At 39.4% G+C, this 19,433-nt stretch overlaps 1 protein-coding gene across 27 annotated transcripts in view; it reads left to right on the top strand.

Annotated features, from left to right (window-relative positions):
* Nucleotides 1–795: 795 nt before the first annotated feature.
* Sec31a (SEC31 homolog A, COPII component) overlaps nucleotides 796–19,433 on the top strand; it is a 79,361-nt gene continuing 60,723 nt past the window's right edge. For 13 of the 27 annotated variants that reach the window (XM_090343334.1, XM_090343317.1, XM_090343321.1 and 10 more), the window contains exons 1-7: nucleotides 797–981; nucleotides 6,658–6,737; nucleotides 8,383–8,506; nucleotides 10,642–10,840; nucleotides 12,442–12,537; nucleotides 14,961–15,101; nucleotides 17,492–17,634. In XM_090343334.1, the coding sequence (XP_090199460.1) occupies nucleotides 6,659–6,737; nucleotides 8,383–8,506; nucleotides 10,642–10,840; nucleotides 12,442–12,537; nucleotides 14,961–15,101; nucleotides 17,492–17,634 (782 nt within the window). In that variant the 5' untranslated portion in view covers nucleotides 797–981; nucleotide 6,658. The other 14 variants (XM_090343310.1, XM_090343312.1, XM_090343316.1 and 11 more) reach the window with 3 other exon arrangements.

The raw sequence follows: 19,433 nt of genomic DNA on the forward strand, positions 1-19,433 counted from the left end.
TAGATAGGATTACAAGTGTGAGCCACCGGTGCCTAGCCCCTTTAATTTTTTTGTTTGTTTGTTTTGTGGGTCATGGGGCTTGAACTCAGCCTGAGTGCTGTCCCTGAGCGCTTCAGCTCAAGGTTATTACCCTACCCTTGAGCCAAGCCCCATTTTTGTTTTCTAGAGGTTAGTTGAAGAGTCTCAGGTCATTTTTGTGCCTGGGCTGGCTTTGAACCTTGATCCTCAGACCTCAGCCTCCTGAGTAGTTAGGATTACAGGCATGAGCCTGGCAAAACCCCTTTAATTTTTTCTTTTGGTAGTCGAGAGTGCTGGAAGGTTTGAATACCGCGGAATAGTAGAACTGACACCTCCTCCATCCATGCTGCGGTTTGGAATATGTCCACAGTAGGCTGTGGATGTGACAATCTCGTTTGTTTTTATAGTTCTCGAGGCACACGAATGTAAACCCAGTAAGCAATTTAAGGAGCACAGTCAATAAGGTGATCGCGGCCCGATTTTCGCGTGCCTTGCTGCGGGCAGGGTGCGCTGACACTTCTTCATCAGTGCCAGTGCTACGTGGCGATCCTGCGGGCCGCCCAGAGGGACTAATCCTCGATCTGTAGTCTGCCTACCACGTCCAGGGCGCCAACCCTCCAAAAAGTGCCGCGATCGGCCAACCAGAGCCCCGGTCCCGCCCACCGAGGCCCCGCCCCCTCCCGCCGAGGCCCCGCCCTCCGCTGGGCCTCCCGGAAGTGCCGTGGCGGGCAGGGTGGGCGGGGTAACACGTCGCATCCGGAAGTGTCGGTCGGCAGGGCGGGGCTGCGGCTGCCACGTTGGAGCGGAACGTGGAGGTGGCCCTGGTCGAGGAGGAGGGGCGGCGGCGAATCCTGGGAGAGTCCGAAGGGCGCTGCGCTGACGCTGCAGCCGGTCTCCGAGAGTCCCTGTCAGGAGTGTTGGCCAGTTGCCGCTTGACCTCCTCGCCGACCGTCAGGCCTCGAGGTAAAGTCTAGGCCAGAGCTGGGACCCCGGCCTCCCTCTCCACCCGGCCCGTCAGGCTGCGGCCCGGTCCCTGGTGACGGCGCGCCCCTGTGCCTCCGGGCTCCGCGGGACAACGCCTGGCCTCGGCACTCCTTCGGCATCGGGCCCGTCGTCCTCCGCCGCCGATCCCGGAGCTGAGCCCCAGGTCCCCCGAGGCTTACGACAGCGTGTCGCCCTGTCGCCAGGAGTCGCCGCCGGGCCGCTCACCGGAGTTCGAGGTTAGGAGACCTTGAGACCCCGTGCACAAAGAGATACGATCCCAAAGGGCGAGGAAAGGAAACACGGCTCAGATGCTTTCCTTGACTCGGCTTTGGTTGGAATTTTTGTTCGTGTTTGAGCCGTTGCCAATTTAAGGATTCACAGGTTGGAACGGAAGGCCACTTAGGGTTGGATTATTTGGGGGACAGTCAATAGTCACCACCCAAGGAAGTGCCACTGAGTATTGTATGATTTTGCTGATAAGCTGTGATAAGTTAGGTTGTGGGATACTTGTAACATAAATCAAAATACTGCCTGGACCCTGGGGATCTTATCAACTTTTCTGTAAGCTCAGAGAAACTGATTTGACATAGGTCTCTTTTGAAATTGTAATGGTGTGATGTCTCCCAAACTACAGAAAACTGGAAATTGGTTCTTTGTCGTCAGTTGTAATTCCATTTAATTAATAATTAGCTTTTCCTTGTATCACAGTATCCTCATTTTCCTTCCATCTCGATTGTTCTTGAGCTGGCTAACGTTTCGTTTCCTTTTTAGTGGTGGTTTTGTGCACTTTCCCATTTTTGCCTTACAGTTCTGGGGAAAGTTTATAGGCTTTGAGAACTTCTGAATAGTTTGAACTGTTTTTGTAATCGTTAACTAAAGTACACATTTACAATTATTTGAGAAATCTTGAATTTCAGATGGCTTTTGGACTCTTCTGCTTAATTCTACACAATCAGATTATGTTCTGAAATAGCAATATAAGAGTAGAAAGAAATTTGTAAACTAAAAAAACCTAGTTGATTAGCAAGCTTTTGAGGATATTAAAATATTGGGTCATTGCCTAGAAAAACATGTATACACATCTACAGTTTTCTGAGATTTACAAATCCCAAGTCAAAAATTTATAAGGTGATATTACTAAGTTTGATACATATAATATATACATATATATATATATTTTTTTTTGGTCAGTCCTGAGCCCAGGACCTGCGCAATGTCCTTGGACTTTGTCAAGGCTAGAGCTCTACCACTTGAGCCTCAGCACCACTTCCGGCTTTTTTCTATGTATGTAGTTCAGAGGAATCGAACCCAGGTCTTCGTGCATGCTAGGCAAGCACTCTACCACTAGGCCAAACTCCCGGCCCCTTTATATCATTTTTTTAAAATTGAGTGTAAATGTTATATTGCCATGATAAGTATTTGCATTCTTATGTAAGTTAATTTCAGCTCAGAAAGTTTTATCATTCAGCAGATTAGTATATTTAATACAATAACCAATGCCAAGGTGCTTCTTTTGCTTCATGTTCGTTTGGGTGAGATGAATCTAGAATAGTGACAATACTAAATTAATCTCGTAGAACAAATGTTCCGGTCTTTAAGTAGCTATTTTGCCCAAACAAGACAGATCTTTACTAACATGAGTGCCCGAAAAGGATATATACCTACTTTGGAGTTAAAGATATAGATAGAATCCATTACCTCGTTGACTTTTCTCTTTTTAAGGGATGGATGGGTCAGCTCTTCACATAATATGCATATGGAGATTGGCTAGTTTTCAAAGAATGGTACTCTTCAGATTATAGTTGTGCTTCATACAACTTGCACCTTGAAAAGGAGCAGAAAGTTTTCATTTAATGTAATTTTTGTGGACAATTATTGGATGAAAAGCAACATTGGTGTTCCTTAGCTGTGTTCCTGAAGATAAATTGAGATAGACTTTGTGATTTTTGTACTAACCCTCATTTATGAACATTTATTTACTATATGCTGGAGACTGTTCATGTACTTAGAGTCTAATATTTAATTTTCACAAGGGATGCTTGTAAGTACTCTTACTATATTTTATGGAGAGAGGAGCCCAGATACCTATAAAGACAGTTATCTTACCAGAATTAGAGCTGAGACATTCAGGCTGAGATTTAAACTTAGAGTGTATGTTTCACAGCACAAACTTTTTTTTTCTTTTTGCCAGTTCTGGGACTCTTGGTCTGAGCACTGCCCTTGAGCTTTGTCCTCAAGGCTAACTCTGCCACTTGAACCCAGCATCACTTCTGGCTTTTCTATGTATATGGTACCAAGGAATAGAACCCTGGTCTTTGTTCATACTAGGCAAGCACGCAAGCACTCTACTATTAGGCCAAACTACTGGCCCTCTTTTTTTTTTTTTTAAATAATTAAATTTTATTGTCGGGTGATGTATAGAGGGGTTACAGTTACATTCGTCAGTGGGGTACATTACTTCTTGAACATTGGAACTCCTTCCCATGTTTTCCCCCCAATTTCCCTCTCCCTACCTGGTCCCCAGGCTCTCTTCCCCTTCTCCCTGCCTCCCCACCCCCCCAGTCCCAGGGCTTGAACTCAGAGCCTGGGCACTGTCCTTGGACACTTTTTGCTCAAGGCTAATACTCTGCCACTTGAGCCACAGCCCCACTTCCCGCTTTTCTGTCAATGTGGTCCGGGGAATCAGACCTAGGGCTTCGTGCATGCAAGGTGAGCACGCTACCGTTAGGCCATGCTCCCTGCCCTCCCAGCACAAACTCTTAAATGCTATGATATAGATTTTATTTTCCTGGTGGTATATGAATAATCTACTATCCTAACAAAAAATTGTATTGTTTTTATAATGAATATGTTCTATGTAAAATGTGTTTGAATGTGGATTCTAAAACATACAATATTGAACAAAATTATGCACCACATTTTCTTTGTTTTTGACAGTCCTGGGCTTGAGCTCAGGGTCTGAGCATTGTCCTTGGACTTTCTCAAGGCTAGAGCTCTACCACTTGATCCTCAGTACCACTTCTGGTTTTTTTCTATGTATGTGGTACCGAGGAATTGAACCCAGGTCTCAGTGCATGCTCCGCAAGCACTTTACCACCACTAGGCCAAATTCCTAGCTGTCACTGCTTTGTTTTTTGGTCTGGTGTGGGGCTTGAACTTTGGGCCTCGGTGCTGTCCCTGAGCTCTGCAGCTCAAGGCTAGCACTCTACCACACTGAGCCACAGCGCCACTTCCAGTTTTCTGGTGGTTACTTGGAGAAAATAGTCCGGAGGACTTTCATGCCCGGATTGGCTTTGATCTTCAGTTCTCAGATCTTCTCCTGGGTAGCTAGGATTACAGGCTTGAACCACTGGCATGAGGCCTATATATGACTTTTAAAGCTAGTCTTATTTTAAAGTAAATATTGTTTCATCTAGACATTCTCTATGATCCAAGAAAATCTTTTGCAATGAAATGAATATTTCTAAGGGAAGGAAATATATATGGATACAGTTTTTATTTTAAAAATGAATGCAATAGATGTGTTGTGATAGACTTTATTACATAGTCCAAGCCATTATGTAGGTTAGTGGGTGTTTTTGTTTTTATATAGATGTCATAAACCTTGTATTCAAGTGGAACTGTTTCTAATAGAACATTGAGTACTAGAGCTAAGAAACAAACTTAATAAATTTTTGAATTTCTACTTACCTGGGGTAAATGTGTACTTGTGTATGTTACACATCAACTAAGCACTCACTAAGTAGCCCTTGTACCTTTACTGCTAGAGATACTGTAATTCACATCATTTTTAAATAGCTGTCTTGCAATTCTCGTTGAAGAATTATTCTGAAACCATGAACTTTTTCCTCCTAACAATTTCCTCCTCTTGGCCTGGGAGTTTGGCCTAGTGATAGAGTGCTTGCCTAGCATGCATGAAGACTTGGATTCAATTCCTCGGTACCGCATACATAGAAAAAGCCAGAAATGGTGCTGTGGCTCAAGTGGTAGAGCTCTAGCCTTGAGAAAGTCCAAGGACAGTGCTCAGGCCCCAAGACTGACCCCCCCCAATTTTTTTTTTTGAGTAATTAAACTTACTAAGTGGCCAAATACCTGTGGCTCGTGCCTGTAATTCTAGCTGCTCAGTAGGCTGAGATCTAAGGAATGAGATTTGAAGCCAGTCTGGGCAGGAAAGTCCCTGTGAGACTTATCTCCAATTAACCACTCAAAAACCAGAAGTGGGGCTGTGGCTTAAAGTGTTAGAGCAGCCTGAGTTCAAGCCCCAAGACTGATTCAGAAGAAGGAGAAGGAGGAGAAGAGAAAGAGAAGAAGAGGAAGAAGAAAAAGGAAGAAGAAATAAACACTTGGACTTTAGAGCTAAACTTATTATCTCAAATATTGGCTCGGCTTCTGCTTCTTAATTTTACCATCTGTAAAATCTTCAAATAGAAAATATTTAAATATACAAGATTCAAGCATAGTGTTAGTTTAAGGCCCTCCTAGGGAAACTGTGAAGAATATGAACTTAATCCTCTAAAGCTGAGTATGGAAACTAACAAATGTTCTGTTGCAAAGCATTGAGTATATTTGTTTACAGACTTGAGGCTAAAACAAAAATGGGGATAAGGAAAAAAGAATAAGCTCCAAATGTTACATTATATGGTAATGGTAAGAGTTTGATTATATAACTAAGTAAAAAAGAAGCTGAAAGAAAATACATATAGGAAAAAGTGTTTGGATTGCCATGTCTGTGATGGCTGGGAGTCAAAGGACATCATTTTAAGCTGACAAATCAGTTAGTAGAAGTTTAAGCATATTTAACAGTGCAAAGGTAAACACTGAAAAAGATAGTGCAGTTTACCGTAACTGTAGTGCAGGAGGGGCAGTGAGTGAGATAATACAACCAAATTGCATTGTTCTGCTAGTAGGGATCAGGTTTTCATACTAGTAAAGTCTGTGTAGATATTAACAAACAGCTGGGCACCAGTGGCTCATGTCTGTGATCTCAGGAGGCTGAGATCTGAGAATCATGATTTGAAACCAGCCCAGGCTGGAAAGTCTGCGAGGCTCTTTCCTCTAACCACCAAAAAGCCAGCAGTGGAAGGTGTGACTCATCTGGTATGGGGTACTAGCCTTGAGCAAAAAAACCCAAGGAACTGCACCCAGGCCCTGAGTTCAAGCCCTAGGACACACATACTCATGCCTCTGAAACCTAAAACATTTCTAGTCCCAGGCATTTAGGATAAGTGCTATTCAATCTATACAGTCTGTAATTAGAATAGCCCAATGTTTGTCTCACAAGAGAGTTACAAAGTTTTTATTTTTATGATACTGTAAATGGAACATAGGGCTTTGTACGTGCTAGTTGGTACTCTGTTATTGAATTGTATTGTCAACCCAGGTTTTTTTTTTTGTTAATACTGAATATTTCCAACAAGCAACATCTAAGTCCATTGGCTTTATTGGCAGTTGAGCATTGCTAATATTGCTGATTATGTTTCTATACTGTATTACATGTTTAATATATTTCTTTTAGATTATTTTTATTTTCTTTAGGTAGTTGTATAAAGGACTTGGCATTTAACATAGTAGATTATGAATACAGTACATGTTGATCAGTGTTATCCCTTTTGTATTTTATACATTTCTTTATGAAATAAATGTTGTGTTTAACAGAATGAAGTTAAAGGAAATAGATCGTACAGCCATGCAGGCATGGAGCCCTGCCCAGAACCACCCCATTTACCTGGCCACAGGTAGGTTCAAAACAGAAAAGATGGCATGAGTAACCTGAATTATCTTGTACCTCTCTCTGGTTTATTCATCATCGTCTTTTAAGATGTGGCTCATCTTCTGAAAAATATCTTTCTCAGTGCCAGGAGTTTGGCCTAGTGGTAGAGTGCTTGCCTAGCATGCATGAAGACCCTGGTTTAATGGTTTAATCCCTTGGTACCACATACATAGAAAAAGTTGGAAGTGGCACTGTGGCTCAAGTGGTAGAGCTCTAGCCTTGAGAAAGCCCAAGGATAGTGCTCAGGCCCTGAGCTCAAGCCCAGAACTGGCAAAAAAAAAAAAAAAAATTCTTTCTCAAGTAAGGTACTTCCATTCTCCTTGACAGCTAAATTGGATGATCTTCCTATGTGTTCTCTTAGCACCTTGTACATGATAACATTCATTGATTGGAACAATTGTGTTATATATCTTTTCCCACTGCAGAGGGATAGTGTTTATCTTTTGTCTTTCTGTATGAAGAACCATAGAAATTTAAAATATAGTTTGAATGACTGAAGAACAAATTTAATACAAGTATTTTTATTTATTTTTTATGCTGGCACTGAGGCGTGAACTCAGGGCTTGTCTCTGAGCTATTTTTGTTTGCTGAAGACTAGAGCTCTACTATGTGAGCCACAGCTCCACTTCTATCTTTTTGCTAGTTAATTGATGATAAGACTCAGGAACTTTTCTGGCTGGGATGGTTTTGAACTGTGATCCTCAGATGTCAGCCTCCTGAGTATCTAGGATTAAAGATGTGAGCCAGGGGCACCCAGCTGATACATTCTTTTTATATAAAGAGAGATAGAGTTATATATTGTGTATGGCTGGAAGTAGAAATAGTAAAATAATGGTGCTGTTTCTGTATCTACAGGTTTAACAAAGTATGTGTACAACTCATTCAACATCAGCTTTTAGCCCTGTGCTGTAGTCTCATTACTAGAGTAATTGAAGCATGTTTTTCAGCACATGCCCTGAGATTCCAGTTTCACGAACAAGATAACAGAAAACTATGGTTTTAATTTTATTTTATATCATTTTCTCATGGTTCTTTTTTGTATATATATTTAATGTTTATTTTGAACAATACTATAAAAACATATTTACAAATAGTCTCATATGGGACCAAAATATTTTAAATTTAGGGTGTGGACTTTTTTTTTTTTTTTTTTTTTTTGCCAGACCTGGGCTTGAGCTCAGGGCCTGAGCACTGTTCTTGGACTTTCTCAAGGCTAGAGCTCTACCACTTGAGCCTCAGCACCACTTGCAGCTTTTTTCTATGTATGTGGTACCAAGGAATTGATCCCAGGTCTTCGTGCATGCTAGGCAAGCACTCTACCACTAGGCCAAACTTGTGGCCCAGGTGTGGACTTTTTCCTGTTTACAGTATATAAGGAAAGAGCAATTACTGTTATCTGAACTTTATGAAAATGAGAATTTAGTACTTTTTTACATTGAATCAGATGCCCTTAAATATATTTTCTATCATTTTAGTACATTCAACAGAGAAAAAAATTTATTTGGTTCTTAAGAATTGCTACCTTTAGCTAAAAACCTCCATTTAACGCAGTCTTTATTAGACTATAAATCCTTTTTCATGTTTAAATATTATAAATGTATTTTCTGTAGGAACATCTGCTCAGCAGTTAGATGCAACATTTAGTACCAATGCTTCCCTTGAGATATTTGAATTAGACCTTTCAGATCCATCGTTGGATATGAAATCTTGTGCTACTTTTCCTTCTTCTCACAGGTATGAGATTTACTCTTAAAATTCACTTGATTAATTATATGTTGTAATTGATGCCTACTTCTGTGTGTGATTATGTAATTGTTAGAAACTGTGCATAAAGTGTTTTATGAAAACAAATGCATTTTTGTGAAAATGAAAGGACTTCATACATTCTGTTCATTCATTACTGATTCTAATCTGTAGAGTGAGACAAAGAAGTTCAGTCCTTAGGTTTTTTTTCTTTTCTCATGGGAAAATAAATTTTATTGGTATCTTATATCTCACTTGTTCATGTAGCTTTGTAGTTACATTAATTACAGTATTTGTGGTTTTCTTATTTGTTCTTATCTATATTTAGATACTTTTTTTTTTTTTTTTTTTTTTGACAGTCCTGGGGTTTAAACTCTGAGCCTGGATGCTATCTTTGAACTCTGGCCTGGTTGTTATCCCCGAGTTCTTTGCTCAAGGCTACCACCCAACCCCTTAAGCCACAGCACCTGTTCTGGTGGTTAATTGAAGATAAGAGTTTCATGGATTTTTAGTGCCTGAGCTGGCTTTGTACTGTGATCTCAGCCTCCTGAGTAGCTAGGATTAGAGGTATGAGCCACTGTGCCTCTCCCTGAGCTTCTTTTGCTCAAGGTTAGCACTGTGCCACTTGAGCCACAGCACCACTTCTGGCTTTTGGGGGTAATTTATTGAAGATAAGAGTCTCATGGACTTTCCTGCTTAGGCTGACTTTAAACCATGAGCCTCAGATTTCAGCCTCCGGAGTATCTAGGATTACAACCATAAGCCACCAGCACCCAGCAAGAAATATATTTCATAAAAAATTTGGTGACATGGTCTCTGGTACACTAAGTATTAGATCATCTTGCTGAGTAGTTATGCTCTATGGTAATGCAGAAAAGGGTGCTTTCATTGAGTAATAAAATAAACATATTGTCTCTGTTTTAGCAGATTATAAAGAAATTGTACCTTACCTAACAATATAGCTCAAATCATGGAATTTTATGGGCCTTCTCATTCTCTGTAGAGGCTTGTGTTGTGATGAGAACCCACGATGCTTTTTCTCTTGCAGTTTTTCTCCTCATCACCATCTGTCTCACTATACCCCTGTGTGCCACCTTTATAACTTACCTCCATGTCACACAGTATTCTTTTGTTCTCTGTCACAAATCATAGATGTAATTTTGATAATCACCTTTTATTATCATGATATTCTTTTCCTTGGAAAATTTCAGATAACTCCCCTAATACCAGCACTGTTTAACAGACTACCTGGATATTTCATATTCCATGTACTCTTTTTCAAGAAAAGTTGATGGTAGCATCTCTATTTTATAGATGAAAGAAATAACTTACACAGGGTTTCAGTTTCTAAATGGAAAAAGCATTATTTTCAAGTTGGTATCTTTTTTTTTTTTTTTTTTTTTTGCCAGTCCTGGGCTTGAGTTCAGGGCCTGAGCACTGTCCTTGGACTTTCTCAAGGCTTGAGCTCTACTACTTGAGCCTCAGCACCACTTCCTGCTTTTTTCTATGTATGTGGTACCAAGGAATTGAACCCAGGTCTTCATGCATGCTAGGCAAGCACTCTACCACTAGGCCAAACTAAGTTGGTATCTTTTGACACATAACTAAACTTTGCTACTTTGTATTGCAGGAATCTTTATGCTAGCCAGCTCTGGTGGTTTACACATATAATCCTAGTTACTCACTGAGGCTCGATTCTGAAGACTAACATTCAAAGCAAGCCCAGGCAGGAGATTCTTACCTCCAATTAACCACTAAAAACCCAGAGGTGGCACTGTGGATCAAGTGATAGAGTGTAACCTTGAGTGTGAAAACTCAGGGACTCTACCCAGATCTGGTGTTCAAGCCTCAGTGTTAGCATTAAAAAAGACCCCAAAACAACAACAACAACACCTTTATGCTTTGGAGATTACAAAATCTTATATGCCAACTGAATATAAGTAAAAAATAAACACCCATTTCACTGAAGTCATGCAGTTACTAGAAGCTGAGGAGAAACAAATGCTTTCATAGTAGTTAGAAAAACATAAAGTGTTAAATGTGTAATTGCAAATTCTTTTATACTAATTTCTACAAAATCTTCTTGGCTTCACAAAAAAAGTTACTGTATTAATTTTCTCCTAAAGGTATCACAAGTTGATTTGGGGACCTCATAAGATTAATCCCAAAGGAGACGTCTCTGGAGTTCTGATTGCAGGTGGAGAAAATGGAAATATTATTCTTTATGACCCTTCTAAAATTATAGCTGGAGATAAAGATGTTGTCATTGCCCAGAATGATAAGCATACTGGTCCTGTTAGAGCCTTGGATGTAAACATTTTCCAGGTTTGATTTTGATTTTATTCTAAGTTCTTAAAATATGTATTATACTTTTGAAATTTATGAATCTGCTATACCTCGATTTTAATACTAAACAATTTGTGCCTGAATAGATTGATGAGTGAGCAAAGATTAGGATGAATAATACTCCTTGGAGTCAATAGGCTAATAGGTCTGAAGGTATTACATCATCTGACTGGACAATTTTAATTATTAGGAATTTCAGAGATTAGAAACTTTGCCTTGTAAAAATTCATGCTTGCAGTCTGGGGTAATTTTTTTTTAATTTTTTTTTATTGTAATTAGTAGAAGGGTTACATGATATTTGCCAGATAGAAGGTGCATTAATTCACATACATTGATACCCTTTCACATGTCTTGGTACCAGTCTGGGGTAATTTTGCTTTTAGAGCTTTGTTTTGTTTTAGTTGTTTGATTCTTCATTTGTTTAAGGGCACCAACAGTTTTTATTCATAGTTGATTGTCTAATTTTTATAAAATAGTGGTTACATAAATATTGCTACTTGAAGAAATTGTGCTATGTCTGTATTATGCTGGTGCTGTGATGTCTAGATAAGTTTATCATATTAACTGAGAAATTTTGTAATTATAACAAAGATATTATAACTTATGAAATAATAAAAATTATACAAATAATGTAAATTTATCAAGTAGCCAATTGAGTTCTCTACTATCACCATCATCACATCCTTGTGTGTGTGTATATGTGTATGTGTGTTGATGATGCTAGAGTTGGGTTCATAATCTCATACTTGCTAGGTAGCCATTCTGCTGCTTGAATCACATCTCTAGTCCATTTGCTTTCATTAATTTCAAATAGAATTTCACTTTTTCCCTGGGCCAGCCTAGACTTTAATCATTTATGTTTTGCATGGAGCTAGGATGACGAACTTATGTCACTCAGCTTTTATTGGTTGAGATGTGGTCTCATGAACTTCTTTCTTGGTCTGGGATGGAGCGTGATCCTCTTGATCATAGCCTTACAAGTAGCCAGGATTATATACATAAGCCATCATGATGGTAGAGTTAGCTATTCCTGAATGCAATAATTGGTGGTTGTTTTTTGTCTCATACAATCAAATGTGAAGCTACAGAAAATAGTTTTTCTTCATGACTAATGTGATTGATTAGGGTTTACTCATATAATAATTTTTTGTAGTGTCTTTAAACTTTATTCTCAGGTATATTTTAAGTAGTTTTATAATATATTTCTCTAAAGAACTTTAACTCTCCCTCTACCTTTTGTTTTTTTAATGGTGCAAGGGATTGAATCCAGGGCCTTGCACATTCTGTGTAAATCCTCTCTCTCTCTGAGTTATATCCCTAGCCCTCTAAAAAGCTAATTTTGATGAAAAATTATATACAATTAAGAACTTGACATGAGTTTTTAAGTCAGTAGAACAACGCATATGCTAAAATTGACATTGTTTCTCTCTGAGCAGTTATTTTGAATTCTCTTAATCATTCATAGATACTTAGTAATTTTTAAAATTATTATTATAAAGATGACTCATTATTCTTTCTTTTTTAAATTGTTATTATAAAGGTGGTTACCATTTTGTAAATAGTTATTATTTGTGTTGCAGACTAATCTGGTAGCTTCTGGTGCTAATGAATCTGAAATCTACATTTGGGATCTAAACAGTTTTGCAGCTCCAATGACACCAGGAGCTAAAACACAGGTAATAGGGGCCGAGAGTGTGCATAGTGGTATAGGGCTTGTCAAGCATGCATGAAGACCCCCAGGTTCTATTCTTCGGTACCACACAGAAAAGGCCAGAAGTAGTGCTGTGACTCAGGTGGTAGAGCGCTAGCCTTGAGGAAAGCCCAAGGACAGGGCTCAGGCCCTGAGTTCAAGCCTCAGGACTGGCAAAGAACAAACCAAAAGACAGGTAACATATAGATTTAGAAAATGGTATCAAAAGAACTAGAGTAGTTCTTCTGAATTTATTTCAGGTTTTGTTTTTGTTTTTATTTTCTCTGGGTCGTAGGGCTGGAGCTCTGGGCCTGGATGCTGTCCTGAGTTCTTCAGTTCAAGGCTACCATCCTATCCCTGGGCCTGGGCGTTGTCCCTGAGCTCAAGGCTCCTACCCCTTGAGCCATAGCACCACTTCCCCTTTTTTAGTGATTAATTAATTGGGGATTAGAACCTCAAGTTCTTTACTGCCTAGGCTGTCTTTGAACTGCAATCCTTAGATCTCAGTCTTCTGAGTAGTTAGGATTACAAGCGTGAGCCATTGTGCCTGAGCCACCTGGCCAGCTCATATTTCAGTTTTTTATTCTTTTTCACACAGATCATTGCTTAATTGTAATTGATTTTTCCTTCAGCATAGTAAAGTATTTATAACTTCAAAGTATCAGTAAGTCCCTTTAAAATAAGATGGTAGATCCTTTATTTAGAACCTATAATTTGTTAGATGCTTTTCATTGTAATAGGCAAAGAGAAGTAAACAAAATGGATAAAGATCATTAATAACTTACATATAGGATTATTTTTAAAAATTCTCTGGATCTTAACAGCCATATACACTTTCCCTATGTTTCCATAGGTAAGAACAGACTTCCTGTGCTCTGCCTTGAGTTTTTCTTTGTTGTATAATGGTTGATTTTAGTGGTCACTGTAATTGACTCAAGTATTTTGACATCCTTAAACATAGCATAATGGTAACACGTTGTCTTATCTTTTTTTGATTGTTTTTTTTTTTCCTTCTTGTTGGTTGTGGGGCTTGAAATCTGAGCTCTGGGCACTGCCCCTGAGCTTTTCAGTTCAAGGCTAACACTCTACAATTTTGAGCAACAGTGCTACTTCTGGTTTTCTGGTGATTAATTGGAGATAAGAGTCTGTGCTCAAGACTGGCTTTGAACTGAGATCCTCAGATCTCAATCAACTGATTAGCTAGGTAGGATTACAGACATCAGTCACCTGTGCCTGGCTTACTTTATTTTCTATTGTAGTCCATGCTATAAACCTTTTCTGCCTAATTGTTCATCATGTTTGCCAGTATCTACCTTGCAATACTTGCAGTTAAGCAAATAGTAGTTGGTTAAGTTGAATGAATACATGTTAAATGAGACAATTTGAAACTATATATACATATATATATACATATATATATATATTTTGAAATGGATAGTCAAAAAATTTTTTTAATGGGTCATGGGGCTTGAACTTGACCTGGATCTTTCGCTGAGCTCTTCAGCTCAAGGTTACCGCCCTCCACCTGGGCCTGGGCATTGTCCTTGAGCTTCCCTACCCTTGAGCCAAGCCCCACTTTCCTTTTCTAGAGGTTAATTTGATATGAGAGTCTTGGGTCCTTTTGTGCCTGGGCTGGCTTTGAACCTTGATCCTCAGATCTCAGCCTCCTGAGTAGCTAGAATTACGGATGTGAGCCATGAGGCTGGCTGGATAGTCATTTTTTTTTTTTTCTTTCTTTGCCAGTCCTGGGCTTGAGCTCAGGGCCTGAGCATTGTCCTGGGACTTTCCTCAAGGCTAGAGCTGCCATTTGAGCCTCAGCACCAGTTCTAGCTTTTTTTCTATGTATGTGGTACCAAGGAATCGAACCCAGGTCTTCGTGCATGCTAGGCAAGCACTCTACCACTAGGCCAAACTCCTGACCCTGGATAGTCAAATTTTTAAGTAATCATTTTCTAAAATAAAGAATTAGTGGCCAGGAATGTGGCTGGAAGTAGTGTTGTGGCTTAACTGGTAGAGTGCTAGCCTTCAGAAAGCCCAAGGACAGTGCTCAGGCCCTAACTTCAAACCCCAGGACTGGCAAAAAAAAAAAAAAAAAAAAAAAAAAAAGGTGGCTCATACCTGTGGCTAGGTGGCTCTTAGCTACTCAGGAAGCTGAGATCTAAGGATCGAGGTTCAAAGCAAGCCTGGGCAGGAAAGTGTGTAAGACTCTTATTTCCAGTTAACCCCTAGAAAACCAGAAATAGCAATGAGCCTCAAAGGTAGAGCAGTAGCCTTTAAAAAAACAGGTCCAGGACAGTACCCAGCCCTGAGTTCCAGTTGCACAACCAACTACAACAAAAATAGCAATTAATTTTGTAATTAGCTTTGATTATAATAAAGAAGTCATTTTTAATACTTTATTCTTTATAGCCTCCAGAAGATATCAGCTGCATTGCATGGAACAGACAAGTTCAACATATTTTAGCTTCAGCCAGTCCTAGTGGCCGTGCCACTGTGTGGGATCTTAGGAAAAATGAGCCAATCATCAAAGTCAGTGACCATAGTAACAGGGTAAGTATGCGATTTATAACGGCCATGTTGTGTTTTTGATTATTTGTCAGAGAAGACAACAAATTTAAGTTTTATTCTGTTTTTTTTTTATTGGTACTAGATTGAATGGCGTTCTACCTAAGGGGAAGCTGTAAAATTACTATTAATGATGAAGACAGGAATTGATTAAGCAAAAAGATTATTCAGTGACACAGTTGTTTTGTTTGGCTAGTTATTTAGAAGCATTGCAGCAACTTCTTAAAATGTATTGTTAGCTTTCCTAGGATCATATGAATTTTTCTTGCTGTTGAAAATGTAAGTGGGATTGTGATTTCCAAACTCCTAGCTTTGTCTCCTTTTCTGATTAGGTAAGAGATAAAGTAAACTCGGCCGGGAGTTTGGCCTAGTGGTTAAAGTGCTTGCCTAGCATGCATGAAGACCCGGGTTCGATTCCTCGGTACCATATACATAGAAAAAAGCTGGAAGTGGTGCTGAGGCTCAAGTGGTAGAGCTCTAGCCTTGAGAAAGTCCAAGGACAGTGCTCAGGCCCTGAGCTCAAGCCCAGGACTGGCAAAAAAAAAAAAAAAAAGAGATAAAGTAAACTAGTATCTTTCTCCCACTTACTCAATATATGCTGATGTAGAGCCCATTGAAATCTCAACCTTACAAATTCTTTAAAATTTTATCTTATCAGATACTAGAAATAATTTAGACACAATTCAGATGCTTTTGCTTTTATTTTTTATTAAAGAATTTATTAGCATTGATTTTTACATCATATTTCAATTGACATATTTAACAAACAAGTATTCAGGAAGGGAATCTCTATTTACAATCACTGGCACTTAGATTTTAGGTTGGCACTTAGGATACCATGCACCTTTTGTTCCTTTGGTCTTAACTTGTCTCACTCAACATGATTACCTCTAGATTCAGCCACTCCCCCGCGAATGCCATTATTTTATCTTGTCTGTTGGCTATATAGAATTCCATTGTGTATATATATATATGTATCTATCTATATATGTATATATATATATATAGCTCACATTTTTTGTATCCATTCATCTGCAGTAGGGCATCTGCATTGTTTCCATCGCCTGGCTATTGTGAATAGTGCAGAGATGAACATAGCTGAGCAGGTGTCCTTATCATATCCTGGGTTATGATGTTCACGATAGATGCCCAGGGGTAGTATGGTGGGATCATAGGGAAGGTCAATTTTCAGTTCTTTAAGAAACCTCCACACTGCTTTCTAGAGTGCCTGAACTTGCTTCCAATCCCACTAGCAGTACAGTAGGATTCCTTTTTCTCCACAACCCTGCCAGCATCTGTCATTGTCTGAGTTTAAAATCTTGGCCATTCTAATTGGGGTAAGGTAGTATCTTAGGGTTGTTTTTATTTGCATTTGCTTTATGACCATGGATGATGAGCATTTTCTCATATGCTTTTCTGCCATTTTAACCTCTTCTTTTGATGTCTCTTTAGTTCCCTTACTCATTTAGTGATCAGTTCGTTGGGTTTGGGGGGGATTAATTTCTTGAGTTCCCTGTAGATACTGTATATTAAGCATTTGTCTGATATATTATTAGTAAATATCTTTTCCCAGTTGGTTGGCTGCCTTTCTTCTTTAGTAGCTATGCTTTTATCTGTGCAAAAACTTTTTATTTTTAGGTAGTCCCATTTATTGAGTCTCTCTCCAATCTGTTGTTACCCTGGGATTCTGTTCAGGAAGTTTTTGCCTGTGCAAAAACTCTCCTACTCTATCATGTATTGATTAATTTGAGATTTTTTTTTCTTTTTTTTCTTTTTGTGGGTCATGGGGCTTGACCTCTGGGCCTAGGCCCGGTCCCTTAGCTCTTCAGCTCAAGGCTACTGTCCTACTCCTGGACCTGGGCGCTGTCCCTGAGCAATTCAGCTCAAGGCTACCACCTTACCCCTGAGCCACAGCCCCACTTACTGTTTTGTAGTGATTAACTGGAGATAAGAGTCTCACTTTCTTTAGTGCCCGGGAGGGTTTTCTGCAGTGATCCTCAAATCTCAGTCTCCTGAATAGCTAGGATTACAGGTATGAGCCATGTTTCTTGACTTAATTTGAGATTTTTTTCTAAAATAGTTTGTCTAAGTCAGAATACATGGATATTTAAAAAAAAATCTATTAAGAATATTTCTCTAGAAAAGTATAGTTCATTCAAACACATTAAGAATTTTAAGGCAATATTCAAAGGTATAAAACATACAAAAATCATTTTAGCTTTCTGGTATATATAATAGAATATGAACCTCTGGGTAATTCTCAATAATAATGTTAATTTGTCTCATGAAATTTAGATGGTAGTTGTTCAAAACGTTTTTCCTTTATTTTTTCTATAAACTACATGATTAATAACGTGGATTTTAACGGTCTGCAGATGCATTGCTCTGGGCTGGCATGGCATCCTGATGTTGCTACTCAGATGGTCCTTGCCTCTGAGGATGATAGACTGCCAGTGATCCAGATGTGGGATCTTCGATTTGCCTCTTCTCCATTCCGTTTACTGGAAAACCATGCCAGGTAACATACTGTTGTTTCAAGGAACTTGGTTGTTTATCTAAAACATACTATTTTACATTAGCAAGTTTTCATTTATTTGTTTGCTTTGCCTTAGTGTCACTTTTTTTTTTTTTTTTTTGCCGGCCTGGCCTGGCCTCTACTTGTTTTTTTGTTTGTTTGTTTGTTTTTGTGGTAGGGATTGAACAAATCCCTGGATACTCTCCCTTAGTTTTTTGTTCAAGGGTCTGCCTCTTGAGCCACATCTCCAACTTCTGGCTTTTTGGTGGCTAATTGAAGATAAGAGTCTCATAGAAGCCAGGTGCTGGTGATTCATGCCTGTAATCCTGCTTGAAGTGCCTGGGCACTGTCCTTAAGCTTTCTCAAGGCTAGCAGTTACCACTTGAGCCATAGCACCTTGTCTGGCTTTTTCTGTATGTGTGGTACTGAGGAATCGAACCCAGGTCTTCATGCATGCTAGGCAAGCACTCTACCACTAAGCAACACTCTTGGCCCATAAATGACATTTTTTTTTTTGGTGTGTGTCTGTCCTTGGTCTTAAACTCTGGGCCTGGGCTCTTCAGCTCAAGACTACTGCCCTACCCCTGGGCCTGGGTGTTGTCCCTGAACTCCTCAGCTCAAGGCTACAGTCCTATCCCTTGAGTCACAGAGCTACTTCCTGTTTTCTGGTGGTTAATTGGAGATAAGAGTCTCATGGTCTTTAGTGCTCTGGCTGGCTTTGAACTGCAATCCTCAGATCTCACCCTCCTGAGTAGCTAGGATTACAGGGGTGAGCCACCACTCCTGGCATAAATGACTTTTTCTTAAAAGTAGTTTTATGTTTCACAACAAATTAAAGCTTTGTATGCCCCTTGAATTTTCACCCAGAATGCCTCATTTATCAACACTTCCTGCCAGAGGAGTTGATAGATTTTTTACAGTATACCCATTGTTAATGCATCTGGTCACCCAGAGTATGTAGTGTATATTATATTGATTCTTGATTACATTCTGTGAGTTTAGACAAATAAAATGACATGTGCTATGTAGAATAAACTAGTTTTTAAAAATAAGATAAGTGGAAAAAGAAGCCCAAGGACAGTGCTCAGGCAAGCATGAACCACTGGTGCCCAGCTCTGAATTTCTTTTGAATGCAAGTTTTAGGTAACTTCTTGTAGTTCTCGCATGATGAGCAAGGAAAGTGTATATGCTACAAATGAATTAGAGTTTAAAAAATAATTATGGAAAGCCGAGTATGGGGGCTCACACCTGTAATCCTAGCTACTCAGGAGGCTGAGATTTCAGAATCATGGTTCAAAGCCAGCCGGGGCATTTTAGTGAGACTCTTATTTCCAATGAACTACCAGAAAACTGCAAGTGGTGAAGTGATTATGGTGTAGTGTGGTAGCCTTGAGCTGAAGAGCTCAGGGACCATGCCCAGGCCTAGAGTTAAAATTCCACGACCACCATCACTACCAACAACAAAAATTACGGTATCAACCTTTTCTCATCCTTGTAAAACTTGGTATAAATTGTTTACTTTTGTTTTACCAATCAAAAGTAATGAGGTGACTCATTCCTGTAATCATAGCTACTCGGGATGCTAAGATCTGGGGGGGTTGTGATTTGAAACCAGTCCATGTAGGAAAGCCAATGAGACTCTTCTTTTCAATTAACTACCAAAAAAGAAAAGTTATAAGTGGAGCTGTGGTTCAAGTGGTAGAGTTCAAACCATGAACAAAAGGAGCTTAGGGCTAGTGCTTAGGCTCTGAGTTTAAGTCCCAGGACTGGCATTACACACACACACACACACACACATACAC

Source organism: Megascapheus bottae, chromosome 13 (assembly GCF_031878675.1).
Source record: "Megascapheus bottae isolate mThoBot1 chromosome 13, mThoBot2.hap1, whole genome shotgun sequence".
NCBI lineage: Eukaryota > Metazoa > Chordata > Mammalia > Rodentia > Geomyidae > Megascapheus > Megascapheus bottae.